General features: G+C 45.0%; 1 protein-coding gene across 1 annotated transcript in view; it reads right to left on the bottom strand.

The window, feature by feature from the left end:
• LOC147259737 (GDNF family receptor alpha-2-like) overlaps window positions 1-12,704 on the bottom strand; it is a 51,860-nt gene extending 39,156 nt beyond the window's left edge. Inside the window, exons 1-3 of the mRNA XM_086205878.1 lie at window positions 12,063-12,704; window positions 10,674-11,030; window positions 1,302-1,388 (exon numbers count right to left, since the gene is read on the bottom strand). Coding sequence (XP_086062004.1) covers window positions 1,302-1,388; window positions 10,674-11,030; window positions 12,063-12,114 — 496 coding nt within the window. The 5' untranslated portion in view covers window positions 12,115-12,704. The remainder of the gene's footprint in view (window positions 1-1,301; window positions 1,389-10,673; window positions 11,031-12,062) is intronic.
• Window positions 12,705-14,855: the final 2,151 nt, after the last annotated feature.

The following is a 14,855-nucleotide window of genomic DNA, read 5'->3' as shown; positions in this document are numbered from 1 at the left end:
GTTTGTTTCTTTGCTCGAGTGTTTTGTTCAGATACTGTGTGGTAATGCGTGTACTGTACAGAAGTAGTACTGTAGTGTAGTGTAGATCATGCACATTCCTGCCCATAAATATTTTTCCCTCTTCAATGATTTCTGCACTGTGTGGACCACTACTTTACAAATTCAGTTCATAACACAAATAATATATCCATTTTTTTGATAGCGCAATTTTTATTTATTTTTTAATAAAAATTGTTTAAAAATCTCGGAGTTCTTGAGCGCATTGCACCACTGGACCGCCTGTATAGATGTGTAGGTATTAATAATTGACTTTACTGGAAAATCTGAAATCATGAGCATATATTTTTCATATGAGCCTCCAATTTAGATGGTCAACAATTTGCATCATTAAAATCTCACATTTTTGCACCTTGGGCCTTTTTTTTTTTTTTTAAATGCTCTTTAGATTTAACATTTATGTCTTTCGCTTTTCCTTCACTTCCCTAAAACTGCGACGTAATCCAGGCCCGCACTTGTTTTGCCTCACATTTATTCCGGTAATCTTTCCACGTTTCAAGATGTCAAGCGAGCGAACGTCTCCAAATAAGTGATCCACCGCTGATTTCAAGCTAAGGGGATTATGCAAAACACACGTCTTTCTGGTACCTCCCAACAAAGCCAGATACAACGACTGAGAGAAAAGGCAAATGTGATGTCTTCTGTGTTTGTAGATTGCTTGTGGCTACAAAAAAAAGGGAGGAAAAAGTAAGGGAACATCACTTGGAAGTTTCTGTCAGAAGCGGATGAAAGGAAACGATTGAATTTCCAAGTGCAGCCCGTAGCTCTGGCAACGGACAGACGTCGCTCCTGCGTCCAATCACGCATGTTTGTGCTGCTCGTGCCTCTGCACTGCATTAAGCATTGTTGCCGCGTTTTATAATAAGATCTGCATTGATTAGTGATCGCATGATGGAAATAACCAGTAAATTAAAGCGCTAGCTATAGCTCCCCTGCTGAGCGTTAGGCTGTTTAATTAGTAAACCAAAGAGGAAATCAAACTGAAAGAAAATCAATAAGCGGGAGGAATGGAGGGTCTTAGCGGGTTTTGTTTCCCTCTCAAATCCACAACAACATTCATATGTCACAAGACGCACCAACGAGCATTCAAAGTCCAGGTGACTGATGACGCCATTAAATAAAAGACCACACAGGCGGGTTTTATATCAACCTCCATTGCAGCTTTTCTCATGCAAATCAGGCGGATCATCTTTCACCCAAACGTGGAAACTGCCAGCTTTCAGTCGGGATCCCGGCGCTCTTACCTGAGGAAATGGAAGCCAGGCGGAATGCGTCGGGGTGTCGGTTGGGTGCTACGGGCTCATACGGGGACAAGTCGTCGACGTCGCCACCTGAAACGACGACACAACATCAGCATCAGACGGGTCAGGATGTTACCCCACCTCCTGCATGTAATGGAAGCGCGTATCAAGTTTTATGTTTGGGTCCTTTGGCTTCAACTGTAGAGCTGCAACAGTTAATCGGTTAGTCTGCAACTAATCGTCTCGTTCTGTATTCAAGCCTAAATGCTGGTTCCAGACTCTTAAACGCCAGGATATACTGCCCTTTTTTGGTCATGTTTGACAGGAAATGAAGTGTCTTTGGGTTTAGGGCTGTTGGATGGACAAATGAAACGCTTTGAACGCGTCACTTTGGGCTTTGTGATGAGCATTTTTAAGAATGCTGATATTTTATAGACTGAAGGCTTAATGGATTATCATGAAAGTAATCTGCAGATTAAAATAATTGTTAGTTAGAGCCCTAAACAAGTCATCTGAATGCAGATTTGGGATTAGATGCAATGTAACCGTAACAATACTGGAGTGGTTGACCAAGGAATGACTCCCACTGTGAGAGATTAGCACAGGAACGGGATGTTCATCATGCAAATACCTTTCTGCTCCGACCGTGTGTGGTTCGATTCGGGGGGAAGCAGTTAAAGGACTGCCGCATAAGCAACACATCTTCCTTGCTTACAAAACCAGAGCTGCTTTAAAAAAAAAAAAAAATTAAAAAATCTAATTAGCACTCAACTGAGTCTCCCATGTGCCTGCTCCTCTGTAGGCCCCTAATCCTGCATTTAAAATTCATAGCCATTCGGTGTGATTGAGACAAACCGAGACAAACCCTCCAGTGTGTAATAGCTTTGCATTCAGATCCCAATAGAAACACCGTGATGGTGTTGTGAGGGAGGCTTGGAGACCCGCTGCTACAAATGAGAAAACCTGAAACCTGCTGGTGCAAGGCTTCCATGTCTGGGAAGAGCGACCGGTAGATCCATCCAGAGACGTATAGCAAATGTTGTTGATGCTCTGACACAAGCTGATAAAATGATAATAGAGACATATTTAATCACCACATCAGAGGGCAGGAATGAAAGCGGAGCTGACGTCTTGGAATAAGATCATTAAAATTGATCAAACGCAAAACTGCGGCTGGCATCGAGTAGAAAGGGAATGATGGAAATAAGAGAAAAGGGAATAGCTAAGGGGAATTCTCTCCCATTTGTCCAGAGGGTGAGGGAAGTAAACCACCTGCGTGTGTTGGGTGAAATCAGGAAGTCCTTGCTCTCTATCCTCTCTTCTCCTCCATCAATATTGACAATCATAACACGATAGCTCAGATAGCGTATACGTATATATATGTATATATATGTACACACACACACACATGCTGTAGCTATTGACATGTGACACATCTGAGGATTGTGTGTTTGACAGGGAGGAGAAAAAAAGCAGAGGAGAATCAGACCGCCGACTTGGGAGTGAAGTGACTAAGACAGAAGGAATCAGAGCAGAGGAAACACAGGAGGGAGGGAGAAAAGCTAAATGCTACCTGTGAGTTCTTTCTTTTCCTTTTCATGGGATGAATTTATTCATGTCTGCCTGGCTGTATTTCTGCCTGCATACATGTTTTCTGTGGCCCTCTCTTCTTATTACATTTCTGTCAAGAGCCTGGAGAAGCGGCCGGACTCGAGATCTCCCAGTATGTCTAATTACACCAATTACCTTCTAAAGCTATAGTGCTTTAGAACCCTTTCAGGAGATCATAACTACCACTCGCTCAGCAAACAACCACCTTAACCCCTCCCTGCGTGTCTCGCTCCAACGCAGCTATTGTGTGGTTCACAAGGAGGCAAATATTCTAGAGAAAGGCGTGATGTCTCTCCCATTACACCAAGAACACGTTGTACCAAACACAGCACCCTGGAAGAAAGGCTTTATCTTCTTTGCCAAAAGCAAAACATCATGTTACCACTTTGTTCACGCAGCTCCTTGCAATGTAGGGAAGCCTCACTGCACAATCGGCCACAAACCAAAAAGTGTGAAGTCACATTCAATTTCATAAGTTAACTGCATAATATGTGCCGTCCTATGCAAACCACAATGAATTTTAAAAGCTTATTTACATGTTTGCTACGAGCTCGGCAGAAAATTATGAATTTGCAGAACATCATACAATCACAGGAAGCCTTAGGATGTGAAAAACCCTGCAGGAGGTCTTGTTGGAGTCACAGACGCTGCTCTTTGACAGTCACCCTGGACCCAATTATACATTCATCAACTCATAGAAAATTCTTCCCAGCTGTTTTCTGGTAAGATGTTTTCAGCTGCAGGGCAACAACTTATTGCTGTAATTAAGCCCCGCGTTTGACTTCATTTTCCATGACAGTGCGGAGGTTGACCGGCACGGCTCAGACGCACAATCAGGCCTCGTCCACAGTTACAGCACGAGAGTAATACCGCCTTAATGAGCAGCCGATTCCCAGCCAGCTCCTCCGCTGTAGGCGCTTTTACGGCGCTTTTAGGCACCATCACTCATCCTTTTCACATGCATTATCAATGAAGCTGGATACCTGAGGTGATGGAAACCGTCCTATGGATTTTTTTGTGACATTCTTGGCAAGCTGTTTATGGCTGGAAGCAAAGTCAATTTTAATAACTGCCATTCACAGGTACTGATTCCTGTTTAATATTGATTTCATATTGCCCCCCCCCCCCTCCCCACCCTGGTTTCTGCAGGCAAATATCCAAATATTCCTGTTAAATATTACATCAATTTTAATAAAAATACATCAGAAGACTTTTTTTTGTAATTACATGCAAAAAAAAAGAAAGAAAAAAAAAAAAAAAAAGCTAAGCACAGCCTGGAGCACAGCCGGAGGTCTTTCACTCTGCTGGTTGTCGCACAGATTCAAATGGTAACAAAAGGTGACCAAACATTCTCTGTCAGAGCTCCAAAAGTTTGCAAATGAGCTGTCAGAGATCCGGCGAGCCAACTTACTTCTAAAAGTACACTTGTAGTTTCTAGAAATGCATCAGAGGACAGATTGGATGATGGCAAACGATTGAATTTCTATCAACTGGATGTAATGTGTTTATTTCTAACAAAGGGAAGATGAAATAAAATGATACCATGAATGCATCTCCCTGTGAACCACCCCAAAATTCAGTTAACCGCTCCGCTTTTGAAGTGATATTGACATTTTAAACTCAATTTCAAACCTTACAAATAGAATATTGGATTAGCCCACAAAAATATTTCAAGTCACAATTCCAATCCGGCGTGGCGTGGCGGGCAAACACATCGCAGGAAATGAGTACTGAAATTTCCAGTCTTCCCTTTGGCAATAATCTTAATATGAATAGTTACACACGCACTTACCTAAATCAGCATTTTAATACCCAAAGTCAGGTGTTGAATATGGTTTAAATCCTGTGAAACTTTCAGTAAAAGAAGGGAATCATCTTTATTGCGCAGCAGCAGCAGCAGCATGTCGAGGAGGACATTAAAAACGGCGAGCAGCAGCGAGGCTCGATACATCAACCTCCTCACCGATTTATGTGTTGTATTAAAATGAGTGACTAAATATTCCCCCCTTATCATTTTTGGTCGTTAGACATTTACAACAGCCTAAATAGTTAATATCAACCTAAATATTTAATGTAAAACATGATTAGTGCTGCTTTATGACTGCCTTGATTACTGAGGGAAGTCAAATAATTAATCTCTCAACGCGTCCAAAATCATTTCAGTCTGAGTTGTGATTTGAATTCCTCCGCGCGGAAGAAGATGGAGCACAAGAGGCTTTTTCAATTAGCGGTGCAGGGAGTGGAGGGGGCGTCGGTGACGGAGGTGGCGGTGGTGCGGGGACAGCCACCGGGCTGCTTGTTGACTTCAGCGGCGCGGTGAATCTGCCCGCCAGGAGTAATGCCCACATCATGATGGTGTTCACTGAGCAGAATGGCCCGTCACTCACCCCCACCCCCCTACCCCTCTGATTGTGGGCTGAGAACTCAGTCTGCTGTAAAAGGATCATCTAAAACCCTGGTTCCTACCTGAGCCCTCATTTCAGTCGGGGCGAGTCATTTCCTGCGGTTTAGAGGATGATTAGACAGATTTAGCGACAAACGGCGGCGTCATTTTTCACTATTTTGGGGCGAGAGCTGAAAAGGACGAGGGAAGACTTCCTATTGATCAGATCCAGGGGGCTATTGACAGCATCCTCTGCTCTGATGATAAAGGAGCCACCAAGTGAGCTGGGTCTCCAGCGTAGCGAGGGGGGGGGGCAGTAGAAAGGACATATTCAGCATGCAGGAGGTTGTTTCCCCTGCCCCCTGACATGCAGGGCAGGCTGGAAAAATGTTCTGCTTATGACAGTGGATGGCTGAGGTAATGGCCGGTGACTGCTATCATTGCTCATAGTAATGATGGTTTCACCCAGGAATACTGTGCACCTCCTCCATAGTTTCCCCCCCCCCATGACTCTCTCTCTTTCTCTGGCTGAGTTTCTCTGTCTCTTTCTTAAAATCCCTCTTATCCTCCTGTCTTCTCTCTCCGTCTCTCTGCTCCCCAGCCTATCATTCACAGCATCCTTACACCGTCTATTTCCTGGAACGTCCCGCAGTGTTCCTACCCAGCGTGTGATATTAGCATGATGTAGTGACATATTCGGAGGCTGACCTTTGCGACGCTGACATTCATGAAAATTGAGAAAATAAATCACCAGACAAAATTGTCTGGTAATCTCTGCATTTCACGTAAAGATGGAGTCACGGTCCCGGTAATCCGGGGAAGACTTAGGGGGGTTGGGGGTTGCGGGTTGTGGGGGGGGGGGGGGGGGGGGTCCCTGCAGTGAAAGTTGGCGCAGCTAATTAAACTCCTGTGAAAGGTCCTGCATGAAAGATCTTCGATTCCTGGGCAGTTTCATAACTAAGGCTATGAAAGTAATGTATGTTGGAGGAAAGTTATAGCTTAAATTACCAGTTTCACTGCAAGTGTGCGACGCTGTGTCCACATGAGGCCCTGGGCACAACTGAAAGAGCCGCAGCAGCCAATGGATCCTTTTAATTATTATTTCTTTTATAGATTCAAACGGCTAGAGCTCATTGCCTCGCACAGCCTCATTCAGAGCAGAAACCACCCATTATCAATGGAGGACGGCTGCATTGACGCATTGAATAGAGCTGCCATTTTCTGTTAGAAAACACAATTAACAGGTCACTATTAGAATCACTGCCAATAGTTCAACAAATGGCATTAGAACACCCTCTAGCTGAGGCTTTTCAGCCAAACACTGCAGTACAGCACAACGGCCGAAAGCAGGGGGATCAAACCTGCGCCTCATCACCGCTGCAAAGCTTTTGCTATTCAAACCCAACGGGGAGGAGCGCGGCCGGGAATTTAAAACGCCATGGAAACGTATAGCTGCAGCCACCCGCGGGAGCATGTTTTTAAAAAAGCACTTTCAGAAGATACTTCAAGAAGACACATCAAGCGGCACTTGATTGAGTCACATCGCTGTCACACTGAGTCACTGTGTACTCTGTAAAGTGTTTTCTCAGCAGCAGTGCACTGTTTCATCACACATATTGTCAACTTTAATAACTTTTCAAAGATCCAGGACTGCAGACTCTTCCTGCCCATAAGCGCCAGGGCTTGATGTGCTATTAAAGAAATCTGCATCTAATAGAAACAAGCCACGCAGCAGTTTGGGGTCATTTTTGATGGGAATCCTTGACATGTTTCATATGGTTTCAGCCTCAGGGTGGATCCGTCACTTTAATGCGGTATTTTTCAGTCTACGGTGAAGCTCGAGCTCAATCCCTGGGGAACGGGTGGGGAACGTTAAGTATAAACTAACAGACGTCTCTCGTTCCAGGTAAAAATTAACATCCCCCCCCCCCTTGTTCCATGTCCTCTGACTGCAATCAGTCGCTGTCATGTTGAGTTGAGAGCATTTTTTTTTTTTCAGTTTGCATTACTTTCACTTCAAAAAGAGAACGATAAGTGGAAATGAGAACTGGACAAATGAGGGTTATTTATTTTATGACACTCAGCTTGAAAACCAGGCTGACTGTCTCCTAACAGCAAGAGTTCAACATTCTCATCACAGCTCAGATGCAGGCATGTCTGTTAAAGGGGGGGGGGGGGCAAATGGCTATAATGGAAATAAAAGCTGAGAGGTGTCTGAATATCACGGTGGAGGAAGGAAACTAAACATTTAATTTGAAGATGCAGATTTTGCTGAGATCGTCTTGAGTTGTTTTATATCAGCGGCAGCCCCTGAACTCATCCTCAGGCTTCAGTGTTTTATTTTACTTTAGATACATCGTTGTGATCAAGATCTTCACGGCAATTTAAAAAAAAAACAGAATCGCATCTGATACAAGTCGGAATCCCCTGTATCTCATGGTGATGCTCCTGGAGCCTTCCTTCCTTCCTTCCTTCCTTCCTTCCTTCCTTCCTTCCTTCCTTCCTTCCTTCCTTCATCCACCATTAAATGTGTCTTTGGCAAAATCTCAAAGTGGTAAAAAGAAGAGACGATTCAATTCTTTGTTTACGTTTCTTACTCATGAAAAATTCAACCCTCAATTTTGTGTTTTTAAATTTATTTTTTTCTCGTCATTTCAAGCCTTTTCAGTCGAATGCTCTTTATGACAGCCCTGAACATACATTTGGAGGAAGACGCGCTGGGTTTCAGTTGCTCTGGCGTCACCAGGACTGTATTTTTCGACATTTTTGCCCGTATTTTGCTGATAATCATGTGTTTTCTTAAAGTGTTGAGCTCTCTGAACCACAATAAGATTCAATCTGACGATCTTAAATTAATTTGCCCGCACAAAAAGCCAACACAAACACCCTTATCTCCACAAAGAACCATTTGATTGGTTTTCTCGTCGGCCGTCTCCTGAGAATTTATTCATGATCACAGGTAAAATGATCAAACATTTATTTGCTACGCTATTTGAAATCAAGATTATTACATTGACTAGGCTAGCGAGATAACCTTGTGGCAGGGAAATGTGTGTGTGCGTGTGCGTGAGCATACATGTTGGTGGGTGGCTGGACTGAGAAGAGAGCAGTGTTTAGAGCCGATCCCTGGGCGACATCATATTGCTTTCACAGATACAAGGGTTTAGCCCTTGAGCCCCTGAGCTTCCTGCCCCTGGTCAGCAGAAGAAACAAGCCAAGTTCTTATAGGAGGAGATTACTCAGCCTCTCTACGCCTTATATATCTATGTTTGGTTGCAGGAAAGGGCCCATATGTGCACAAACCAGACGTGTACATGCCTCAGCAAAGAGGATGCTTCTGTATTTTATCAGCCGTCCTTGCTTTTCTCTGCTTAGCACAAATACAACTCTCAAAGATACATAACATGTTCCCTCTTATGTCCACAAACAATATCTAAAGTGTTGGAGCACATTTGGGGAAGGTCCACCGGGACTCAGCCCTGAGTGTGAGTTTCCAGAGAGGGATGTTGTACCTAGATTGTTTCCAGTTAACAAAAGCCTGCTTGACTGCACAATGGATCTTGATTAGATTAAAGCTGAACTGTAAGAGCTTTTCGTTTGTGTTAAAGCGGGTTTTATCTCCGAGGGCGACAGGGCCAAAATGGGACACTGTTGAGAAGAATTCTTTTGGAATGAAACACAAACTCGGTGAAGGGCATACTGCAGGCGCGGGAGGTCTCTATCCCTGACAGCTGGACAACTTGCATGATGTAATCAAACACTGATACAGCTATTCCTTTGGAGAGGAGCAAATCATTGGAAGAGAGTGGAAGAACAAAAGAGAGATGAGCAAACGAGAACGAGTTAGAAATGAGGAGAAAAACAAGAAGAGGGCCTGGGGAGCATCCATGTCATTCCATTTTCCTTGAACTCATGTCAGGGACCCTCTGCTGCCATCAGTCTGATGAAGTGTAGCTGGTGTGCTATGAGCAGTCAGACTGGCGAATTACTTCACGGATCACAACACAAAAGCCCAGAATGCTCAAAGCTCAGAGACTTCGCAACATTTCTACCATTACCCGACATGTCAAAACAGCTGAGTACATGATATCCTGCGTGTTTACAGGATGTCCCCATGACTTATGTGCCTGGGACATCAGACTCGGCTTGTAGCATCTGCCACGTGTACCAGCATGGTCACGCTTGGGGTAAAGTCCCCCCTATTAGCCTGATCCCCGGGGCGCAGCAACACCGGCAGCAGCCAGTGCTGTTTGTGTTGGTGCGGGGGGTGGGGGGGTTAATACCAGTCCAGGGGGCCACCATTTGCCCTCCAAATGTGTTGCAGTGTAAAAACAAGGTTTCAAAGTTACAAGAGAGCTGTTTTATGTCCTGCGTAAGTGGACACATAAGGGCCACTGAGCTATACGACGGTAACCTAATTACATGGTAATATGGAACACTTTAGGTGAAAACCAATAAGTCTGCTATAACAGGTCTACCTAATGTAATCCCATTATACCTCCATTACCTTGGAGAGGGTGAGGAAAGTAGGAAAGCATGTATTTTTCAGTGTAAGAGGGCATGAGGGAATAGAGCATCAACAAAGGGTGTGGTGCCCATCCTTCTTGCCTTTGCTCGGAAAGTACGCTGCTACGTGAGACTGGGGGAACCATTTGAAACCAACGCTGGAGAACGCTCGTTAATATCAATAGAAGTATGATGCACATAACGTAGACAGACTATGTGTCTTGTGTACGCATAAAACCGTGCAGTCCACCTTCACAACGCCATTGAGCATGATGGATGTTGAGCTCCCAGCCACAGATGAAGTAGAGAAGGCGGGACAAGGTGGTACAAATGTGACAAATGTGCTGAATTCAAAAAGAAGAAGCAGCGGGAACTGAAGAGTTGTTCGAGTCCGACCATCATGAAAAAGCCCAAAATGTAAAGTGGCCGGGAAACTGATGGATCAGCGTGAGCAGGAAACATGAAATAAGCACCAGGTGTATAAGTCGCTGCTCTAATTTGTGGTCAAATGTGATCAAAATTTGGCAAAATGGATGAAAACTCACTCAATCTGGCAACACTGAGGCCTGTAGGGAGGCAATAATAAAAAATATAATTAAAAAAATTCAGAAACACATTAATGATAGCAAATTAATTGGGGGGGGGGGCACTCAGGGTGGCCCGCCAGACCGTTGGGACTGCAGTTGAAAAGTGGCCAGCTGGCTGAAACTGGCACATTAGCAGAATTGTTGATTAATGTGGTGTCCTTCTAAACAGATGAACTGAAAGCAGTCGGGGGCGGCCAGGGCCACCCTGGACACCTCCGTCTGCACCCCTGGCTCTCCTGACAACAGACTGAACTGCTGTGATTACTCTCTGAAGCATATGCCTCCTACCTTCAGTGAGACCCATGTGGAAGGTCCAGTAGTTCTGCAGACACTGCAGCTCCTTCTTCATGCCCCTCTTACAGCGGCAGTCGTACAGAGGACTAACCAGCAGCACCCCCAAGGCAGCCTGGCACTCCCTGTTGTTGTCCAGCATGGCCTCCTTCTCCTTGCCCACAAGGCACTGGCGCATCACCCGGTACCGAGAGCTGCAGTGAGGGTTCTGGTTGCACATGTCACTTGCCTGGATGCAGTCCACCCATTCAGTCTGAGCTCCGGGCTCAGACCCAGTACCTTGAGATCCAGGAACGCCGTTAGCCAAGGACACAGACAAAGCTGAGGAGCCGTCCCAGGAACTTGCTGCCTCGTCTAGGTGGGAAGAGGACACAGATGTCGGGGTGTCAAGAACACAAGGCTCGGAAACGTTGGAGGTTTGAGTTCGAGCACACGAACCTGCTTTCGTTCTTGTTTTGTGGATGCAACAGGTTCCATGTGGGAACAATAAACAGGTTTGATGGCCTGTGACAACATGCCCATGCATGCAGAAGCATCATTAGCAAGACAGTTAAATCCTTCATGGTCCACTGGAGTCTCCCTCTAATAAGCTATTGTCAACATTTTATATGGCGACTGGGGGGTTTTAAATGTATTGTTTAGTTTCTCTGGACTACTTTACCTCTGCTCACTTCTGTGCATCTGAACTCAAACCGCCTCGCAACTCTCAGCCATCAAATCGGCGAAGGAGACCTCATATTAATTCTCATCAAGAAATACACTTGTTCCCCTTCTGGGTAGCCAGAAAAATGAGCTTACAGTGAGAAACAGAGCAGAAACTCAAGTGTTTCCATGTAGCAGGAGTCAAATACACCATCACACAAGCGCACACAGAACCTGTGAAATGGCAAGAGAGACCCCTTGTGGTGGTCCTGAGTATTTCAGCTCCGAGAAGGAGGGGATACTGCATCACTGAGCAAGGACCATGAAGTTCAACTGTGAATGTATTTTAATGGTTTTTAGAGGAGGAGCAGGAGTTTGTGGGCATTGATGGGGAGAGTCTGGGATGGTAGGGGTGATGGTGACAACGAGGATCCTGTATTTGAGAAAAAAGCGTCAGCTGAGGAGACCGCGTCGATTTGTCTTTGCCAACAGCTGCATTGTGCTGTATAACAGTGGGATTAAGAGAACCTGAGGTGGTTTAATGGGTTCAATGTCACAAAATGATTCACTTCCACAACACAAGTGCAGTCACACAAGACAATCAAACATGGATTCACACGGAGAAGGAGAATTGCCCATCAGCTTAATAAGAAAAGAAAAGAAATGTTATCATGTCAAAGTCAGGTGTAAAAATGCTCACATCCAGTAATGGTTGATTATTTCCTCACACGTTTTACCTCTCACCTAAGAGCAGCAGGCAGATGTAAACGCACATCCACACAGTGACAGACTTCATGTTGGAATCAGGCAGGAGGATGACTTGGTGCTCCAGTTAGACTAATATTTCCACCATGTGAAAGGTTAATTCCTCCCTCCGGGATCCTGGACCCAGGCTCAGGTTAACTGTCAGAAATCAATATCCTCATTCAAAATAAAGACCAAAAAAAAAAAAAAATGTCAAAAAAAAAATAAAATGAAGTCAAAAATATATATATCCTCGTTTCCCAATAATAATCCACAGTTTTTGATAATATTACTCTAACCACGACGCTGACAAATCCTCTGAATTGGGGGGAAAAATAGAAAAATGAGCGCAGTCAATCCATGAAAGCAGTTTCTCAGGGTCCGTGCGCGCTGCGATCATACCAACAAACTACAGAGACTTGATCTCTCCGCATTCCAGGAGCTCTCTGCCGGCTCCTGTTGACCCTGTCAGACCACTGGTCCCTAAAACATCGTGGAATTAAGAGTCAGCTGTGCCGAGCTCATCTGACGGGGGAGAAGAAGTCATGTAAAAGTGCAGCGAAAGGCTGAGCGGATGTTTTCTGCCTCCACAAGCTGCGCGCTCCTCTGGAAGGAGTGAACGCTCCTCTGGACTGCATGCGTGTCGAGGCATCACGGCACTTTATAAAGACCAGTTCATCTGAGCCAGCAGAGGGCGCTGCCGCCCCCGCCACTGCCGCCCTCATTGGGAAACCTGGTCCACTTCCACCCAAGGGCCAATAATAAATGTAAGCCTCTCCTGCAGGGAGCAGCGAGGGGAAAGATGCATCTGTGGAGCTCTGCAGTGAAATTATAGTGACCTCACTTGGACTGTGTGATAGGATCTCCGCTGCTGCTGCAACCAGGCTTCCTGAGAAACCATTCTGATGATCTACAACTCTCTCTGCTCCGTCGCTACAGTCCCGTACCAGCGCACGTGTGCCGGCTACACGCTCCGATCAGCAGGTCGTCCTCTCGGCCAACACACTGCATCTTTGTTTAACAACGCCGCCACCACCACCTCATTGGGGGCTGACATCAGAGCTGCACACAACTCAGATTCACTCAGGGTTTTAGGGGTCAGGGTTCGACGGTGGGCTCGACGACGGCTGATGAAAATGTCATAATTCATCTCAGCAATATCCCAGCACATGACATTTGTGTTTCCTTCGACTGAAAGTGAGATTTAAGGAACAGAAGAAAGCCTGGTATTATATTTGTGCTGGGGGGGAAGCAGCAGACAGCCCCACACAATCTGCCATTTTTCAAAGTGGCTTCACATTAAACAAAATGACTTTGTTGTACATCATCGCTTAAATAGTGCCCGAAATGTCATAAATCTTTAGAGATCTCGAAAACAACGTCCCTATTTAGAGGCTGTGACAATGACAAACCGCAAGGCCACTGACTCATAATGGTGTTTGACTGTCAGCCCAGGCTTCCGTCCAACTGGGAATAGAAGTTTCTGTTATAATGGCAAGAAAATCAGCCTCATTCTGCCTCTACTGGCCCGGGTTTATTCTCATCTCCCCCCAGAGTTTAAGGTTTATGTCATTATGAGGACACTGAAGCATCATCCACCACCAAGGCTGGATCCTGGATCTGTGTTGCAGAGGCTGAGGCAAACCATTTCTTCTTCAAGTAGAAGTGTATTCCCCAACAAAATAGCAGCATTCTACTTTTCAAACTTAAAAAAAAAGACTTTTATTTTAGCAGACAGCAATGAAGCTTTTAGCGTTCCCCGGTAATTTTATCACGGAAGAGCAATTGCACAAACTGTACATAGTGTGCCGTTGCCTGAGCAGCTCAGCGGGGACATTTCTAATGACTAAGAGAGACATTAAGTCAATCGCAGAGGCTAAAACTGCCAAAATTGTATTGTGAATTCTTAATTAGGCACTTAGTGCTGTGGGACAGTGGTTAACGCAGTCAAAGCAGGAGACTCAAGATCATTTGTTCCCCCTGTGGATTGTCAGGCTTCCTCAAACCAAACCAGCAACAAGCAAAATCAGTTCATTTAGTTTCGGCGTCGGCGTTTCCAGTCTGTCCGTGATTGGCAGCGTCGTCTCAGCAGAAGCTCAAGTGGTGTAGTAGATGGATATTATTTCCCCGCACAGCAGTAATTTGCAATATGGATAAATCCTCCTCTCCCTTTAGTTTTCCTTTGCTTTTTTTTAAGTCAGCCTTCCTCTGAAAGTATTTAATTGCTCCATTGTGACTTCATAAAGCATTTTGTTGTGTGTACAACTCCAGAGTACACACACTTTGTACTCCGTCTATTATGAATAATCATATGATGATAAAAAGAAAGCGCTCGCACACAGATGCACTTCAGTCGCTCCCACAAGACGCCTCAACACCACCAAGATAATTAACAACAAATGTGAGTAAAGAAGACACTGGTTTCACTATTGAGGGAAATCAGGCCAGGCCTCTGGTGTGTGTGTGTGTGTGTGTGTGTGTGTGTGTGTGTGTGTGTGTGTGTGTGATTCAGTGAATAGGAAGGATATCATTATGAATTCATTTAGTGATAGAGTCCCAGTATCATGTGAGACAGAAGGACGGTTTGAAAATGACCTCTCGCGGGTCAAATAAGAGCTCAGGGACGTTAAAATCAAGAGCGACGCGCTGGCATACAAATGACGCGAGGAGACGCGCACATCACTCCACCTTGACCCAGGAGAGGCCTGGACATGAAGCTCCTAAAGTGTTAATTATCTACAAAACCACCTTGAATTCAGCATTGATCCTGCAGCTTAATGTCTCATCCAATAA

The sequence above is a fragment of the Aulostomus chinensis genome, chromosome 6 (genome assembly GCF_037954235.1).
Source record: "Aulostomus chinensis isolate RoL2024-O1b breed Wild chromosome 6, RoL_Achi_v1.0, whole genome shotgun sequence".
NCBI lineage: Eukaryota > Metazoa > Chordata > Actinopteri > Syngnathiformes > Aulostomidae > Aulostomus > Aulostomus chinensis.
Note: the sequence above shows the minus strand (reverse complement) of the source record. Positions and strands in the feature narration are given on the sequence as shown.